Raw genomic sequence first — 20666 nt, forward strand, 5'->3', positions numbered from 1 at the left:
AAGATGAGGTCCTAAATAAAATGTAGCAAGATCTATCTATCCAGTTGATAGACCAAGATTTCTTAATAAAATAATCCTTCAATGCTTATATTTATGCGCTTGAGGACAAGTGAGCCAAATCTCACCTTTTTTCCTTAGATCATATCTGAGTATGTTCCATCAATATTTTGAATGCTTATCTGATTTCCAGTTTCTTCATATATCTCTTGAAAAAAGTATCATTTTCTTCTTTAAGCTATAAGCTTTCTCCTGAAAACGGTTCATGATTAAATCTTCAATTCAATTTTAAACAAAGCTAACTATTTAAAGAAATCCTGCATAGGAACATAGAGGAGAAAAAGTCTTACTCTACAAACCGTAGCCTGATGTATTTGTTTTGGCAAATTAGAACTTTCACTTACATAAGTTGCTTAAAACCTGGCAAATCTGCCCCATCAGTGGTCTGACAGTTGGCTGAGTTCAGGAACAGTCATCTAGTGGTCCCTGAATAACATACTTCTCAGTGCCTATCCAGAATCATCCTTGCCCTCTCAACTTTTTGAGACATTTCGCTCACTGTAACTTGTTATGCACCATGGTTCTAAGACATAGTTTATTCTGCTGCATGGGTCCCAGACCTCCTTCAGCATGACACTGAACACTGGTTAATTAGCCACGGTTTTTCATGGAACTTTCATTAGATCATATGCAGTCTATTTCCAAATTAGTGAATTTCAGACAATGTGCTGAAATCCACCTCCCTCAAACTAAACATGGTGAGTACTGAAAACATTCCTATTCCGTAATGTGGGTCTTAGTTGGACAGTTTTTTAGGTTTGTCCATTGTAATTACGTAATAAAAGCATTGCATTTCCACATTAGAGTATCAGAGCTGGATAAGGAGAGAGTAGTACAAGAAGTAATAAATTTACTCTAACAAAAACCAGTTCCACTATGATATAATTGCTATTATTGGTTTATGGAGAGGAGTCCCAGGTATGGAAATACAATGTAAATAACTGGATTAAAGAATTTGGACTATTGTAAACATCACATCTGTTATTTGAGTTATAACTGAATGTTAAAGATCACATATTTCTGTTAATAATTCTGAGAAATATGTAACTTCTTTCTAAGTATATTTAATCAATTTTGCTTGAGCAAGTTGAAGCAAGTACTATTTAAGCATAATAAATTTTTATGGAAATAGAATGACAAATCATTTTAAGAAAATAAATAATTCGCTGCTTGATGTAAAAACTATATAGTCATTTGAATGGGTTAAAACTTCATGATTTGAAATACAGAACATAAACTATATACCATCTTCCTCCCCTAAAGTCATAATATATTATGCAATTTGGTTTTCCACTCTTGCAGGCATAGTTTATTTTCCTAGACTGTACCTACGAATATGCCTATGTATTAGAAAAAAAGCCAAAGTAAGCCCTCTAAAGTGTAGCATCTTTTTAGCAGTTAGGAAAAACAAAACCCAAAAATGACTGGATAGTATACTGCTAACATTTGCTAATAGAACACTGAAATGTAACACAAAAGAGTATGAGCTTCAGAATCCAAAATCACTTAGTAAATTATGCTCTTTAATATTCTTCATCTTAGAACAGAAAAAAACACAATGTGGAGCCTTGTGTTATGCCTTTACTGACACTGTCCTTCATGCCCCTTAAACACTTTTACTCAGAGTAACCTCGTAATCTCCTTGGAATGCTCTTCTCCCCTATCTTCTCCTGTTTCATTTCTGAGTCTCCCCTCACCCTGGCCACAGTCTTTATCTATTTCTTAATCCTATTTTAATTTCTAAAACAATATAACACTGCCAGGAATTACGTGATGTAATTTATTCGTGAATTTACCCTCCACTGTCACCTGAGTAACATCTATACTATTCACAACTGTTTCTTCAATATCTAGAAATATTGCACAATATATTACTTGTATCAATAAATAGTTATAAGTGATTAAATGAATATTGAAAGAGACAGAGCTTATTATTTCCTCAAAATTCAACATTCAAATTCAACAGATCACTTAATCGGAATCCGACCAGGAGCAACTCATTTCAATTTTATTAAAGGACAATGATACTTTGGAGGGGGTATTAAATCATACAATAAATGTGAAGTACTTATCTCTGTGTCTGGGATATTCTAAAGCTCAATAAAAGGCTGGTATTATTGCGAATTTTATCTCTAAAAGTGTCTCTGGGGGAAGTGTAAGAATCACAGTCACTCGGCCAGATTCTTCTCTTGGTTCCCGGCCCATAGGCAGAGCAGGGAGAGCTCTTGCACGGGGCAGCTCACACATGAGAAAGCCATTCGGCCACACCAAATGTGCACATCTGTTCCTTAGGCAGCCCATACTTCCATGTTATCTTAACTGAGTAACCTTGACAGGCAGGGGTAAAAGAGAAGGGAGCCTGATGGAGAAGACCAACCATCTCCCTCGGAAGGACTTTTCTTGAGCAAGTTGGTTGAAACACTACCGCTCTTTCTAATCTGACTAAATGGATCAGCAGCCTCCAAAGAGAGCTTTGACAAAGGCTATGTCTGATTTGTGTCATACTTATTTAGGTGAATCCATCAACTCAAGGTTCCCTTCAGGATACAAAAAATAACCATACTGCTTTTCCTTTATTTTTTAAGTTTATTTATTTATTTGGGGGGCTGGGAGGGCAAAGAGAGAGGGGGAGAGAGAGAGAGAGAGAGAGAGAATTTGAAGCAGGCTCTGTGCTGTCAGCACACAAAGCTTGATGCAGGGCTCAAACTCACAATCCATGAGATCATATCCTGAGACGAATTTGGACACTTAACAGAGTCACCCAGGCACCCCCACTTTCCTTTTTAATACATGTATTGATTTCTGCCTGTTTCTTGGCAGTGTGCAGATTGGCCTGAGGTTTCCTTTCACATACATGGGTAATGTTTTCTTGGGAAAAGAGCTGAGCCATTAGGAAATTAAATTAGATACACTAGAATAAGAAAGCAGTACTTTGTAGACTGGGCTATCCTTATATTGCTTGTATTTCCTCTTTCCCTTACTAGTTTTGCTCAGGACTAGTATTGAATGAAAGTAGTTTTGAAATTTCTATCTCAGGTCAAAACCAAATGAGAAACAAAGGCAAATATTTTGTTCACAGTGTGGCAGAACTTTGAATATGGGGCAGCATAATACTTGGAGCATGTATGATAATGAAAGTGGTCATTTGGAGGCAACGCTGGGAAGGATGAAAGGCCTAGGGGGATAACAGGTCGCTTGGTCTCTTGGCCTTCAGCACATGGAAATTATCTTTATAAAGCTAATTTTTATTTTATTTTTTGCTTTGTAACAAGAGATGGCAACTTGCTGATTCATTGTATTACTTAAAACATGGGCAGCTTTAGGTTACTAAAACTTGACGCTATTTTATATTTGTGAGAGAAAACCATTAGAGAACTCGATTCAAATCTGCCACATGATAACTATGTTAAAAAATAGCTAACTTAACATGGGTGAGATATTATGCTAAAAAACACTAGGTATGATTTACCTCACTTCACCTTTCAGCCAATCCTATGAAGCACTGTTATTCCTATATTACAGATGCAGAAACTAGGGATTAAGAGTTTTTAAATAACTTGCCCTAAATCATAATATTGGTAGGTAACACAGTCCAGATTCATTCTCAGGCCAGGTTTCGAAATCCACTTTGAAATATGTGTACTGACTTGATGCTACTTGTTTCTAATTGTTCCAAAAGAGAACTGAGAGGCATAGTTAGATTACACATGTGGTATAATGGTTTGCTGACACACTTACATCAACTGCCTCTAACACTCTGCTTGTCAAATTGCATGTTGAAATAGATTCTGGGGTGCCTGGGTGGCTCAGTCAGTTAAGCGTCCAACTCTTGATTTTGGCTCAGGTCATAATCTCATGGTTAGTGAGATCATGCCTCTTGTCAGGCTCAGTGCTGCCACTGTAGAGCCTGGTTGGGATTCTCTCTCCATCCCTGCCCCACCCCCCACCCCTCTGCTGCTTGAGCTCTCTCTCTCTCTATTTCTCTCTCTCTGTCTCTCTCAAAATAAGTAAATAAATGTTAAAAAGTAGATTCTAAAATAATTATATGTAAAAATATGAAATGGTAACAATCCAAACCACAAACTGCATTTTCTATTCTGTGGCTATGCTAGAATAAAAGGGATATTATAACATTTTGAAAAAAGCAGAGAGCGTTCTGTAAAACATTCTCCAAGTGTATGAAACAATTGTTTTAATATTTTGAGTGAAAGAAGCACATTTTAAAATATGAAGGTGAAACTGGTTGCATTTTAAAATGTGTAGGTGAAAGGTTGCATTTGAAAAAATACCTGAATATTTTGAGTGTTATTTAAACAAACTAATGTGCTTACCAAGGGTGTGTGTTTTGGTGTTCATTTACCAATTAATTTTATGTGTACTGATGTACTTACACGTGTTAATGAATGTGTTTAGAGAAAAACAATATGCATCACTAGAAATATTTGAGCATTTTTACCACTAGACCTTGATAGAGAGCATATGTGGGTAGGATCTGTCTGCATTTAAGTTGCACAGAACCTGAAGGAAGAAACGGAAGAAACTACATCAACAGCCATAGGCTAATCTTATAAATAGTTGGACACAGTTACACAACACAAAGTGAATTTATTTTGCAGTGGTTCAGTTTAACACAACAATATGGACAGCTAAACTGGATATTAGGGTTCACAAAGCAAAGTATTTGGCTTGAATTCTGTATGGTAGATTATGTTGACCATATTATTTAGATAATTTTGTAAAACACTCAAAATACGCTTTATGTCTCTGTATTGAAATGATTTCATGCATCCTCTTAAATATTTGGCTTTTATATTAAATATTTTATTTATACTAGGATTTCATTCTATTATTTCAAAATGTTGCCCATAATATGCTTTATTTTGGTTCTAAAAGCGAGAAATGCAGTATACCTATTTATCATTAAGAGAGTAAGAAACTGTTCTTTTTGTTTTTGCTTTTAGACTCAAAATAGCTACATCATTAGAAGAGAATAGATGCAGGCAGCTCATTTTTAGGTCATTAACTTTCAAATGAGATTGAGGTAGGAGCAGAGTCATCAGAAAGGAGGGAATTCTGAGAGGAACAGAGAAACACACTATCATAGAGGGAAAAGGGAAGTTTAAGCGTACACAAAGAAAGTTTAAATTGCCTTCAGCTACTTAGTTGCCATTTCATGTGATTTAGTTTTAATCTTTGCACATGTGAATATTACAAATCCCAACAGTTATAAATGCTGTTCATCTTATGTCCCTTAGCTTATCTTTTGTCTCTTCTTTCATAAATTGTCATTTTTAAAAGCTTTCCTTAGTGTTTGTTTTCCTTCATTCCAATTTACTCTTTACAAACATTTCTTATTTTCTGTCTAAACAACCCTTCCTAGTATTTTGGTCATAATTTTAAAACTATGAAATTTTGTGTTTATATATACATATATGTCTTAACCAATGGATCTAACTATAAATGCAGTCAGCAGAAAGCAGCAAAATAGCCCAGCTAAGGAAAACATTTCATTTTTCCCTTGATGGTAGCTGAGTTATTCAAATTATTTTATGAAAATGAAGTGTTTACTTACGTGGGTGAGCAGTTTTTCCCTAGAAATAGCTGGCATTCCACAGACATAGGATATGCTCAAGGAGGCATTTTAAAATAAGACCATGTGGACATATTTTATATGTTCATAATGCTCATCATAGAGGAGAGATCAATTACAATATAAAAATAAAAATAAATACAAAAATAAACTACACTTAACAAATGATCCTGAAAAGAATACTCTTTACTAGACCTCTTCTCACACTCATTAATTTTCCTCATTCTCAGCAAACATAAAACACTTGTCACTGATGTGGCATTTTATCAAAAGAGAGCCATCTTTGTATTAATATTGACTTTACTTTTTTTATGAATTTTTAATTTTTTAATTTTAATTTTATTTATTTTTTTGATGTTTTATTTATTTTTGAGACAGAGAGAGACAGATCATGAGCGGGGAGGGTCAGAGAGAGAGGGAGACACAGAACTGGAAGCACACTCCAGGCTCTGAGCTGCTAGCACAGAGCCCGACAGGGCTCGAACCCAAAAACGCGAGATCATGAACTGAGTTGAAGTCAGAGGCCCAACAGACTGAGCCACCCAGGCGCCCCGAATTTACTTAAATAGTAACAGCAGTCATGCCCCTTTTCTGTTAAAAAACTCTCAAAGATTCTTCTTTCTATAGATTGTCGTCTATACTCTGTCATTTGACCCCCGTTTGCATCTCCCCACCTCATGCACTGCAAAGTCACATCAAGGACTCTCCAATAGGAAAACACCAGCAGCTCTCAGCCGTTTCCATTTTGAAGGGCTCCAGTTGGATTTTACATACTTGTCATATATGACTGTCTTATGCTCAATGATTAATCCAAGAGCCACCTCATTCATGCAGACTTTGACAGCCTCCCACATAGCACCCACTTTTGTGGAAGGCATGTATTCAAAGTAAGCGAATACAAGTTTGGATTGAATTCACTTCTAGACCCTTTAAAATACTAAAGCTATATATAGTCACAGATCTATAGCTGGAAGAAACTTCAGAGACAATATAGTTTAAACTTCGCAGTTTCAAATGTAGAAAACCATGGTATCCCACCCTAACTACAATATACTGGGCACAGTTTCTTTAGGATAAGTTGATATAATGATACAATTAAGTTAAGTTAAAATCTTCTTAAAGTTTTGAAAGTAGAAGTCATTAGTTTGTGTTCTAAAGGGTGGATTATATAAATTGACCATTTAGTTGCATAATTTTGTAAAAATACAAGATTAACTTTTACGTCTCTGTAATGAAATCCTTCTTCATGTCTTCCTACATAAGTGTTTTGTTTTGATATTAAATATTCAGTTTCTGATGGATTCCTTTCTATTAGTTTAAAACTTTACTCATAATAAGCCCTCCAATAAATGCTTCATGAAGGAGACAGAACTTGAGTTTGTCTTTGAGCATAAGGAAGTCTGTCATATGTGGACAATCTGGTAAGGTAGATGTGGATACAATCTAAAGAATGGCATTTCCTGTAATTAATAATGACTTTCCTTAAAATTTATTTAATTTTGTTCTACATAGGCGAGTCTACAGTAAAAGGTGGTAATATTTTTCTGTCCTATACAGGGCTGGGCCAATTAGAAAAAAAATTCAACAAAGCTGAACAAATCTCATTGGTTGCTATGTCTACATTTTTATCAGTTTATCTAATCTGAATACAGTGCTGTCTTTCTCATGCTTGGTCTGCATAATCACTACCACCACACAGATGCTCTATAAACAGAACAACCACAATCATAAACAGGCTATATAGACAGAAAATCCTTTGTGGTATAGTGAAAGGAGCATTATCTGCGTGAGAATCTGAGAGATCCGAAGTTTTCAAATCAGTTGTAGGATTTTTTGATTATCAAACTTCACTGAATCTCAGTTTTTATATTTTTCAGAATAAATTAAAATATTAATCATGTTAAGAGATAATAGGATAAATTTCTGTAGAGGTCTTGTATAGGCAAATTTCCTATTCCTATGTATGTCTACCTGTACTGAAGCAACTCATTTGTCTTTGTTTTAAGGCATTATAGATTTCCTCTAATTAAGATTTTATCATGAGTGAATCTTGGGGAGAAAAAATAATTCTTCCAGATTTGGAGCAACCACTATGAATTGTGAATGTATCTCACTTGAACTATTATTAATAAAAATAAAATATCTGGTTTCTCTTGTCTTTTAGGAGCCTAAGTTGCCAAAGGATAACCTTGCACAAAAATCTATTTTTCTCCTTTGTTTGTAACTCTGTTGTAACAATCATTCATCTCACTGCAGTGGCTAATAATCAGGCTTTAGTGGCCACAAATCCTGTAAGTAAAATGAGGTTGTACCCTTAGGTTCAAAAGGTTAGAGGAAAAGAAATGTGAACATGGTGGGTGTGTGGGTGGGTGGTATCTTGATATATGTAAATGTGTATAAATATATGTAAATATAGGGTCTGGCATATAGAGAATATGTATATGTGTGTGTGTGTGTGTGTGTGTGTGTGTGTGTGTGTGTGTATATATATATATTCCAATCTATAAAGGTAAATATATCTCTATCTTTCCAGGGTTATAAGGGTTGATATCAAAAGGAGGAATAAATTTCTTTCATTTAATTATGTGTGTGTGTGTATATATATATATCTATATCTATATATATATATAGATATATATATAATTTTATGGCTAGGGTCCTGCTGCTGGTTGGACATAGGAGTTTGTGACCACATAACATTTACTTAATTGAATTTTAAAAATCAATCTAAGTAAACAACTGTGTGATTAGAAAAAACAAGACATGATAATAGAAAAATTCCTATTACATATTTGGGATCAGGCTGACTTTAAATAGTTTATAAAACCAGGGGAAAATGAATTATACATTAAATTTCTTAGCATTAAATTTTTAAAGGACTCTACCAAGTCCTCATTATCTAGACAAATATTTATAAATATCTCTATAATCCCTTTGGAAGCACAAGTTTTTTCATTAAAAATATTTTTGTTGAAGTATAGTTTCTACACAATGTCACATTAGTTTTAGGTGCACAACATAGTGATTCAACAGCTCTATATGCTGTGCTCACCATAAGTGTAGCTGCCATCTGTCACTGTACATCATTATTACAATACCACTGACTATATTTTCTATGCTATACCGTTCATTCCTATGACTTATTCATAGCTTCTCTGTATTTATGGGTCTATTTCTGGAAACACAATTTTTAGGATGAGTATCAAAAGATATACAAAAATAAGCAAAGAGACTGTCAAAATAGAAAAGTCATATTTGAAACATAAACTAAAACTTACTCATACAAATGCGCATATTTTATGTAAACTGTATGTCTATGTGAGCTATATTTAAATCAAAGTATCTCCATAAATAACAAACATATATTCAAGTATTTAAAACCATTTGCTTTTATAATGTTTGTAGAACCCATACTACAGTTTTGCATATGGATTTGTGGAGGAGTATATATGTATTGTGTACATAAAGTGCTTTTTTAAGGATTAAGTTATTAAGTTACTGAAATCAGGGAAGGGAAAGAATTTTCACTCAATGGATCAATAAACAACACTCTCCTATGTGTTTTATATGTGTTATGGGGGTAATTTCCAAAATCCTAAAATTCCTTGCACTGTTTGCACATAAGTATCTAGCTTGCTTCACCTTGTCTATGTTCTACTCTAACTTCACTGAGTGGGGAAACACACTGGGACATAATTAGCAATATAAAAAACTAACCAATGGCCTATCAATTTAGAGTGAATTCCTCTAGAGCAAAGAGATTAAGAGTTTTGTCATGAAGCTGCAGAGCAAGAGATGACAAATCTTACATTTAGATATGAGGATATTGTATTTAATGCACGAATTGCAACCTCTAATACAGTTGTTCTTCATATATTCTTGGAAAATTCATTGTTTGTTTATATCAGTAATGCCCTTCATAAAATACATTTGTGAAGCATGTTTTAAGTTCTTTTTATCATAGTGGCTTACAGATGATTACTGAGAAGACTTTGTTAATATAATGTTATATTTGACATCAAGTACTTTATTTAAAATTTAATGTTATGCATTCTGCCAATGTTTTTAATGGGAGATGAAGTTTTATCAATGTCCTTCAGGTAGAAGGCATTGTGTATAGTCATGAAAACAAAATCAGAATTACAAGACTTGTGTTCAGGGTGTAGACTGGATTGATATTATATGAATATTAGCAAATCACTTAACTCTTCTCAGTTTTCTATCTGTAAGATATGTTCCTAGTGACAAATTGTGCCACACAGAATTAAAGATTAAGTAAAACAATATATAAAAAATATCTACCTCCTAATATGCAAATGTTATAATTACTATTCTATGATAACCAAGTATTTATTTGCCATTTATTTCACTTCCCACTTTTTTAGTGAAAAAAACATTTATTTCAACAATAATAAGTACTACTAAATATTTATTGACCAGAAAATTAGGAGCTGAGGGGAATGATTGGGCATATAATTCTGGGAGAGCTTTAAATTTATTCTCCTTTCTAAGGAGTATAATAAATTTCTTCCTTCTTCATATTTAGCCTGTATTTAAACCTTCCTCATCCTATCTCTTTAAGAATAGAGAATAGAAAGCGAAGATCTCAGGAAAAGAGGAAGGAAATCATATTTTTTCTTCTTTTAACTTACATGAAATCCTCAATCTGATATATGAATAAGATAAAATATGGGCTCATTACATGATTATTTACTAAGTAATTCCATTGATAGTAGTAATATGCAAAACTTTTAATTGTTGGGCACTTTTCAGGAAAAGGTATATTTGGGAAATACACATCCACTAAATATAATAAATTTGGAATTTATACATTTCCTGGAATGTATACCATTATATATCTTTAGAGTCAGAGGCTAAAAACTTTAGAGGCACCATCAGATGAGGATGAAGACTGGAATTTTACAGTCTTAACCATTAGCACCTAAGAACTTGTGTAGAAGAGAGAAAATTCCATGTTTCTGTACAACTAAGTTAAATTAGATTATTGCTTTACATGTGAATTCATAAATATTGATTGCTTTCTTTTTTCTCCTCTCATAGATTAGTTGTAAAGTATCTCAGTTCATTCATCTTTACCTGATGGGCTGTAACTACTTTTGGATGCTTTGTGAAGGCATTTACCTACACACACTCATTGTGGTGGCTGTGTTTGCAGAGAAGCAGCACTTGATGTGGTATTACTTGCTTGGCTGGGGTAAGTGCCATTGCACGTTTGTGCTGACTCTCCTTTCAAGAAATCTCTTGGAAGATGCAGAGTTCCTTTGTAATACAATTTTCCTTATTATTAATCATTCTTAAACAACATCAGAAGATTGACCTTTGCTAATTGCTGTAAATTGAAATTATTTTTAAAAAGTACCACTGACTCATTGTTTTTAGTAGTCACAGGTCAATAATACAATGTTGTTGCTTTTTACTTTTTCTACTTAATATTCCAATGTGTATCTTGGCTGAATAAGCAGTGGCTAACACAATAGAACTGGAATCATGAATTAGAGATCTAGTCTTTGTTTTGTTCTGAATCTCCTTTTTCCTATGTGCAAAATGAGGGCATTGCGCTTAACGGAGTTTGAAGTTACCCTCTGAAAAATCTTGTTTTTAAAAAAATATCATTTTATCGTAAGGGTAGAGGGATCAGTTATTGAATAGAGGCGTACAAAGGTTTTTCCACACAACCCCATGACATGGTATTATTCACAAAGCAAATAATGAAACACTTTTAGCGTATTTCCTTATCTTTTTCTTCTTATTTTGAAGTTTTAAAAAAAATCTGGTTAGTTAACATACAGTGTTATGTTAGTTTCAGGTGTGCATACAGTGGTCGACAATGCTGTGTACACCCTGTGTTAATCATGACACGTGCACGCCTTAATCCCCATCGCCCACGCACTCGCCCTACCTCCCCTCTGGCAATCATCGGTTTGTTCTCTGTATTAATAGCCTATTTAGTGGTTTGTGCTTCTGGCATATTTTTATTCATTTATTTATTGTTTTTATGTTACATTTGTTTTATTTTATTGATTTATCCTGAGAGAGAGAGAGAGAGAGAGAGCGCAGGGAAGAGGCAGAGAGTGATGGAGAGAGAGAATCCCAAGCAGGCTCTGTGCTTTCAGTACAGACTCTGCCACACGGCTTGAACTCACAAACCATAAGATCACATCTAGAACCAAAAACAAGAGTCAGACGCTTAACTGACTGAGCCACCTAGGTGCCCCCAGCATACTTAAATACAAAATATATAATGCTGAAAATGAATTCAATTGGACTAGTTTCCAGAAACATAATTGAAATTATATTCTCTATCATGTATCAATCTACCTATCTCTCCAGTCAGACAACAAATAGACACTGTAATATAGAGGTATACACACATATGCACACACACACACACTCTCTCTCTTGCTCACTTGCTCTCTCTTTAGTATATTCAGTATATTTAGTAAGGTTACCTTTACAAAACATTTCCTCATTTCATTTTGGAAGAATCTGATTTAGAATGATAAAAACAGGCAAATATCTAATATACAAACCATCATTCTCTTTTTCTTTACTTGGTCAGTCTCAACTTCTTCCCACATTTGACTATTTACTAACTACTGGCCAATTCCATACCATAGAAAATATATATAAATTCTTGGGGCTCCTGGGTGTCTTAATCGGTTGAGTGTCCGACTTTGGTGTCAGTTCCCGTCGTGATCTCATGGGCCATGGACTTGAGCCCTGCATCAGGCTATGTGTTGACTGAGCAGGGAGCCTGCTTGGGATTCTCTCTACCTCTCTCTCTATCTCTCCCCAACGTGCACTCGCTCTCTCAAAATAAAAAGAAAATATAACCTAAAAAAAGAAAATATATTGAATTCTTCTAAGCCTTGGGGCTTAGACAGCACATTTATGGACTGAGGCTCTGAAGTCCACTGATTCAAAATGACTTCTATTAGAAGAAAACACACACACGCACACACCTGAATATATAAATGCCTAATACGTTATAATATTTACTCAATAAACATACAGTGACCAGTTTTCTTTTGTTTCAAGAGTCTCTCTGAGTTTCATATCTTATGATATGTTTTAAGAAAACTGCCTGTTTATTTTCTTTTCATTTGATATTTTCAGGATTCCCACTGATCCCTGCTTGTATACACGCTGTTGCGAGAAGCTTATATTACAATGACAAGTAAGATAATCACTCTTTCTGATTTCTATTGGAACTAAGTAAAATGAAAGTCTTCAACATAATTGTCTTGGTTTTTTTCTCCCCAAGCTGCTGGATCAGTTCTGATACCCATCTCCTCTATATTATCCATGGTCCAATTTGTGCTGCTTTACTGGTATGTAATCAAACTTTTCCTTTTTACATCATTGTTCATATTTCAATTTTATTTACTGAATCATTTGGCCTGTGGTATCTTTCAGGATTTTGGTGGACATAACTGATATGTTCACAGCGTATAATTGAAGAAAGTTTAATAAAGGTGTTGTATTTGAAGTGATGGCAGGGAGAGGACAGGAGCTAATTCCCAAGGGATGACCAGGCACCTGGGATCTGCTGCGGGAAGCTGTTAATGGTGGCTAGACCCCACTGGGGAACCAGCAGTCTTACTGGGTGTAGCCTGGTGCTGGGAGCAGTGGCCCAACAGGAGGTCTCAATCTGAGTGGAAGAACACAGTCACTGCCGAAACCACAGCCTGGTAGGGAAGAAGAAGGAGGAAGAGATACCGAAACTTCTCTCTTCCTATGCCCTGATTTCTTGGTTCTTCGTTCTGGCTAAATGCAGCAAATATCAGAGGGCAAGAAAGCCTGAATGATGATGCAATCTTTAGAGGTGCCTCTGAGTTTCCTGGGGCACAGAGCAGAACAGAAAAAGGCAGAGGGTAGATCCTGTGAGTGGGAATGGCAAATGGGAAAAACCCATACACCTGTGCTGGTAATAAGGGTAATATTCCAACAAAGAAAATATTTTAATTTGGAAAAAGGGAGTATTGGTTAAACTATTGTTTTATTATTATTATCATCATCACTTAATATGAATACACCAATTGGACATTTTAAGTGTGGTTACAGTGAAACAGAAGTCACATTCAGTGCTTTTATTACATTGTTTCAATAGGGAAAGAAATTAATCCAGATTAACATACTTTTTTTCCATAGAGCATTAGAGACCAGAATGTAATTACAGTCTCTGAGTCTGTAATTACAGATGATCTTCAATTATATTTAAAAAGATAAAGGTGGTATGTTTCTCAGCCAAAATTCAGAGCTTCCTAATCCTGTTTTCAAGTGCTTTTTTTGACCAATATTCTTCTATTATTTTACTATATTTGCTAGCTGCAGTTTAGCATGTGATTATGTTTGAACACTGTTTAAGCCATTCTCAAAAGCATGTCACAGTTAAGAGGGAAACTTCGGGAATCTGAAGGCTTGACCTTAAACTCCTCTTTCACCTTTGACTTGCCGTATGACCTCAGGCAATTAAACTAATTATACTGTGTCTCAAGTCCTTCATTGGTAAAATAAAGAACATTATAGTAGTGATTTTTAAATCCTTTTAACAAAGAGTTAAGTGAGTATTGCATATAAAGTACTTAGCCTGGCATGCATAAAGCACATAACAAATGTCAAACCTCTGATTTGCACTGGCCACACAAGACAGCCAGTTCAAAAATAACACACGGAACTTATTATATCACTTATGGAAACGTTCGATGTAAACTTTAGTGAGAATTCCATAGGCAGAAGCATTTCCTTCCCTTCTGCCCTTCACACGCTGGGGACATGCATGACACATTGTGTTTAAATTGCACCTTGAGATCTCCTAGTATTCTTTGACAGAGCCAGCACTGAAACCTAGTCCTGCACATCTGGCTGGGTACCTCAGGGCAAGTTTTGCTTTGTCTGGTTTTGTTTTATATTTAACATTTCAGTTGGTTGACTCTTCTGTGATTGGCGAACAATAAGAATGGATACCTTATAGGGTATTGTAAGAATTTATGAGACGCATCCTGCTAAACCAGTATCTACAGTACAAACAAAAACAAAAACAACTGTCCAAAGAAAATGCTTTAAAAAGTTTCCTGTAATTTCTACATGATACTATGATTCTGTTCTGAAGAGAGTTCAAAAGAATAAGACACATTTTGGGGCCACCCAGGAGCTGACAGAACAAATATAAGGTAAAATGTTATTACAGGAGATCTGACTGATTCCGCAGAGGAGAAGTAATTCAAATGTTTAAATCAGAGAGGCTCAGGAAATAAATAAAGGAACCTTAGCAAATGAAAAGTGTAATCGCAGCTAACAAAATCCTTGGAATTTTGGAAGAGTAGATGGTACAGTAAGGGCAAAATATCACACAGAACTCATCTGCTCTGTAAGAAAAGAAGTGAAAATCTACATTATTTGCATAAAACTTTCTTCCATTTTCTTGGCTTAAAAAAGAAAAAAGCAGGAGCCTATTTTTCTACCAGGATAAATTGTTCTGTCTGTTTAATTTCGAGGGCTCCTCACTGGTTCTGGCCACTTCCAAGGTCTTGGGAGGGGCCTTAGCAATTGTTTATATGGTCACATGCTTAAGTACAATTTTTATAAATAAAATATTTCAACCTCAATCAGTTTCTTTCCAGTCGGACTTCCCCTGTCACATTTCCCCTTGAGCAGGGTGGAATTCAAGTGGCTTACAGCACTTTTGAGATCCTGCCAAAGGGAAGCTGAGAGGGGATACATTTAATTTGTGTTTAGTGAGAGATATTTAAGTCAGTTCAGTGCATAGTTAAGTGATTGCTGGCTGTTCTATGTGGGAATGGCTTCTAGGAGCCCTCCAACAGCTACAGGGCTGATGCACACTGTTTCCTAGAGTGGTATCCTGATATGAAAATGTCCTGTTGTGCCTACAAGCTATGTGATCTTTATGAGTATTAGAGTCTAAGCAAGTTTCTTTTCTTTACCTTAACTGCGCTAAGATAGATGAGATTCAGATCTGGTTCACCTGAAATTTAAAATTCTTGTTCTATTCTTATTCAAAACAAATGGGAGTATTTGCAGGAAATAAAGTAGGGTGACTCTAGTTTCCTGTTTCACATTTTAAATCAGATTTGCCATTTTGGAGAAACCCTTTGCAGATAGAAATTTTCATTTAACGGGCATCTAAATTGCAACATTTCTAACTGATTTTATAGCTTATGATTTTCCTCTATGGGCTGGTAGTGATTTCCATTTTATCAAAACTTTTAAAACAGCAATGAGTGCTTAGGAAGGGAATATAATAAGAAGGGTGGAATAACAGCTGACAGGTTAATTTGTCATGTTTCCTTCTTACACCTGTTGAAATGGCTTATTCTGCTTGTGTCTTTAGCAGAGACATTCCTGTGTCTATAACCCATGTTACTTTTCATAGATGTGTTTCCATCAGGATTGTAGTGAGCTGTATATCTTTGGAGCATATGTTCCATTAGATTTTCTAAGAATAGTAGTAGAATATTTTTATGCCCAGTTATTTTCATAACACATGCCCTAAATCAGCAAATGTATCTGTTCATTGTTTTCTTTACTAAATGAGATGCTATCATTATTAATCCAATTTATTATAGTATGCAGATATAAAGTATGTATGTATATAGCTTAAAAGTTTTTGGTTATTAAAACACAGATGCTAGAAGACAGAGTGAAGAAAAAGGAAAGAGAACATAGTAGCATAATAGCTTAAGAGCCATAATGGGCTCTTCTGGAGTTAATGTCATTAATCCTATGGAAGGCATAAAATATGGGCACAGAGAAAAATAGACAAGTGTGTAAAAAATATTGACTTGGATGAAGATAAGAAAGTGGTATTCAACATGAAAGAGAGAGAGAGAGAGACAAAGAGAGAGAGATTAAAGCAGAACCTTGTCCATTTCCTGAGTAATTTAGTTATACAATACTATATTTTTGATGTTTTATATCTCCCTTTCAAAAAGAATGTTTTGTTTTCGGGAAACTTGTTAACATACAGCAAATATGTAATTAGAGTCCCTGTGGGATGCCAAAATTATTTTTATCTATAGGATTATCTAGGTTGAACATTAGTCAGGTTAGAGTGTGGTCAGCCTCCTCAGAACGATAAAGAAGCTTACAATACTATTTGGGGGGTTATGAGGATTATTACTACAAAAAGAAACACAGGAAAGAGAAAACAAAAAGATGAAAATAGTTATTTTATGGTATAATTTGTATTTGGAATGCACTAGTATGGACAGTGATACAGATGAGACACTTTTTAAAAAATTAGCCCTTGTCATAAACAATTCTTTCCTTTGAGCTGAAAATGTTGAAAACATTTAGTTTTTGGGCCACAGTGAAATTCAAAAAAAATTATATAAGATAATGAATTGAGAAAAACACTCAGATATTCCTTAACTGAAGGTGTTCTACACTAATACCACCATAATTTTATTTTTCTAAAGCCTAAGTTCATTAAAGTTGATGTGCTTGTTAAATTAATAAATCACAATTGTAGAAATACAAATTAGTATATTGGGCATGTATTCTCTGTAGTAGAAAATATTCTTGTATGTTGAAAATAATCTAAGATTGGGGCTCCTGGGTGATTCAGTCAGTTAAGCTTCCAACTTGGTCTCAGGTCATGATCTCACGGTTTATGAGTTCAAACCCAACATCAGTCTCTGTGCTGACAGCTCAGAGCCTGCAGCCTGCTTCAGATTCTTTGTCTCCCTCTCTTTCTGCCCCTCCCCTGCCTGTGTTCTTTCTTCTCTCTCAAAAATAAACATTAAAAAAAAGAAAATAATCTAAGATTTACCAAATCAAAGATCCTTCAAAAATGCCTCTTAAATATAAAATAATTTTCATTATGCCATTTTATTTTTTTAGGTGAATCTGTTTTTCCTATTAAACATTGTACGTGTTCTCATCACCAAGTTAAGAGTTACTCACCAAGCAGAATCCAGTCTCTACATGAAAGCTGTCAGAGCCACACTTATCCTGGTGCCATTACTTGGCATTGAATTTGTGCTGCTTCCATGGCGACCTGAAGGAAGGATTGCGGAGGAGATATATGATTACATCATGCACATCCTTATGCATTATCAGGTAGGGTGCTCTTGAATCAGGAAGGCAGCTTGTGAAATTTGGTATTAAGCTGCATGTGGCTTTGGTTTTAGTTTTGATTGTGTAAGTTGGTTACAAATAATGTATCTTTTCATTTGGAATCAGAAAATTCTATTTTTCTTTTACAGGGTCTTTTGGTTTCTACAATTTTCTGCTTCTTTAATGGAGAGGTATGGTGATCGTTTTTATTCCTTTTATCATTTTATATTTGCAATATATCTTTTCCTTTAAAAAAAGAGAATTGTAAATTCCCTATGAATAACTACTTCACATTCCATTTAGATCAGGAAAAAGAACCATAGAATCACTTTTTGTGGATGTAACTCTTCTCTCAAAAGTTTGAATCATACTGGAGTTCAAGAGTAGGGCAAATTCAGCCAGACTTTAAAACAGTCCATCATTTACTTTAGTTTATCTAGTCTTTCACCTACCATTTGAACTAATCCTATTAAGGCTGGCCTTTGTCCTAGGCCCAGTGCTAGGCAATCCATAACTTCACAAAACATACACTCTAATAGGAAATAGAATGGCTCATTTTAATTTCCCCCCTTTCTCCCTTTTTTTTGTTTTGCCCAGCTCACAATGTGGTCTTTGAAAATAGTTTTATGATGGTTACAAAAATATTTTAAAAAATTAAACTCTCAGTTATACAGGAAGGACATGCAGTAAGTTAGAAAACCTAGAAGAGAATGCTCTAATTTGTAACATGGCAACACGCTCCTGGATATTTCAAGATTTGTATTCAAGACTTTCCTACGTGGAAAGTTTCAGATGTTTTACAAACTGGTACCATACTTCTTATGCATATGAATAGTGTTGTAGCTCAGTGGTTTGAGCTATATTGATTTAGCTCTTTATCTGTTTTTAACCTACTTGACTATTTTTTTAAATGTTTGTTTATTTTTGAGAGAGGGAGAGAGACAGAGCATTGGCAGGGGAGGGGCAGAGAGAGACGGAGACACAATCTGAAGCAGCCTCCAGGCTCTGAGCTGTCAGCGCAGTACAACGTGGGGCTGTAACTCATGAACCCATGAGATCATGAGCTGAGCTGAAGTCGGACATTTAACTGACTGAGCCACCCACGCCCCACCACTTGACAAATTTTAACCTATTGAGGGATCTTGGAAAATTCAGCAAAATTAGAAATCCAGACAGCCACTGAGTAAGTCTCAAATACTTAGCAACTGTGAAGCTTATCACAAAGCTTCAAATGGGAAACATGTCAACCAGTCGGTGTAACTTTATAAGAATTATTCCTACAAATAAATCAACCTTGGAAATCATGTACATGTCATGAAAATCTATAAAATGTTGGTTTCCTTTGCTTAATAAGAATTTACTTCTTTCTCTTAGCAAATAATGAAATTTCATGTTTGATTTTATCAAATTGATCTTAAAAATTTTTATTTCACTGAATTATTTATATTGGACTATAGAACTGTCAAACATAGAAGGCTATATTTCTTATCTCTAGGTAGTGCTTCCATGATTCTTCTGCTATACAGCAGACAACAGTGACTTTTTCTGAAGTTGATGAGATGTATAGACAGAAAATGCAATTAGGAAGAGAAATCATTTGTTTTGATAATATAATTCAAATAGCATTGATTATGTACCTCTATAAATTTATGATTCCATAAACTGAATTAGACAATTCTATTTTCTGCTGATACAGGATTTTACAGTTAAACATGAATGAGAAAGAAATGGATGACATAACAAAAAACATGCATGCAATATGAACAATTCAGCTCTGTGTCTGCAGAAACATGTCATTATTCTAAAGGGTGATTTTCAAGTGTACAAAACATAATCACCAGTAGAATATTTTGTGATAGGAAGCAGTGTAGAATAAAAGCACAGACACAGCAATGCAGTTAAACCCCAAAGATGCTACTTTGTTCCTGGCTATAATACTTTGGGCAATATTCTGAACCTCCTGGAGTTTCGGTGTCTGCTTTTATTAAAGGGGGGAAAAAAAGCAAGTTCCTTATGCAAGTCTCACAAAGATTAGTGTAGGCTAGGAATCTAAAGTTTTTAGCCCCATGCCCCACCCTCAATAGATTATCAGTACATTATAGATTCCTTATTAGATCTGTCATGTTATTTATTTTCAAAAATAGATGTACAAGTAGGAGCATTAATCATTTTGGAATCAATCTCAAATTGGTCTTTTTATTTGGAAAGGTTGCCCAGGGAATATCTAAACTAATGCCTAACAATTGTGTTGTGCTCTCTCTGTGTAAGCAAAAGAGACCCAGACCTTGATCTTCTGCCATGTGCTAAAACTGAGAAAATTTTGGCAGTAAAAAATTACAATAATACAAAATCTCTGAGCCTAGTTATTGCCAAATCCTTTGGTTCTTTACAACATCTCCAATATCTATCCCCTTTTCTTCATCTCTCAAGATGCAGTCTCTATTTGTGGATGACTCATTTCTCATCTTAAGAAATACTATAATCCCTCCTTTTTTGTCCCTTTGCCTCTTAGTTTTTCCCACTCTCATAACATGAAGACACAGCTGCCAAATTCATTTTGTGTTGTTCCAACTATGTCACGTACTTCTTAAAATCACTTGCTTGGGCTTAAGTCTCCTTCTTGGTTTCCACACAAGGTCAAATAGCTTCCCTTTAGCTTAGTCTCTATTTTTTTTTTTTTTACTCATATTTTATGTATTTTTTTAGCGAAAATATTCCTATTTGTATGTCTCACTAAATAATCATGGCTCGACAAATAATCAGGCCACATTCATCTTATCTCATCTCTAGCCCACTCAGACAAAAATGTATACTGTTAGCATAAAGTAGAGATCTTATCATCAGAATGGCCCTCCCTTGCCTCAGGAGTAAATTGAACAATACCTGAGAGTAGATATTTTTATAAAGTGAACAAAAAGAT

The 20666-nt window shown here is 34.8% G+C and overlaps 1 protein-coding gene across 1 annotated transcript in view; it reads left to right on the plus strand.

Moving 5' to 3' along the window:
• CALCRL (calcitonin receptor like receptor) overlaps nucleotides 1–20666 on the plus strand; it is a 97999-nt gene that overhangs the window by 72058 nt on the left and 5275 nt on the right. Inside the window, exons 10-15 of the mRNA XM_029934277.1 lie at nucleotides 7812–7938; nucleotides 10709–10862; nucleotides 12785–12845; nucleotides 12933–12999; nucleotides 17531–17749; nucleotides 17896–17937. Of these exons, the coding sequence (XP_029790137.1) occupies nucleotides 7812–7938; nucleotides 10709–10862; nucleotides 12785–12845; nucleotides 12933–12999; nucleotides 17531–17749; nucleotides 17896–17937 (670 nt within the window). The remainder of the gene's footprint in view (nucleotides 1–7811; nucleotides 7939–10708; nucleotides 10863–12784; nucleotides 12846–12932; nucleotides 13000–17530; nucleotides 17750–17895; nucleotides 17938–20666) is intronic.

The sequence above is a fragment of the Suricata suricatta genome, chromosome 3 (assembly GCF_006229205.1).
Source record: "Suricata suricatta isolate VVHF042 chromosome 3, meerkat_22Aug2017_6uvM2_HiC, whole genome shotgun sequence".
Classification (NCBI taxonomy): Eukaryota; Metazoa; Chordata; class Mammalia; order Carnivora; family Herpestidae; genus Suricata; species Suricata suricatta.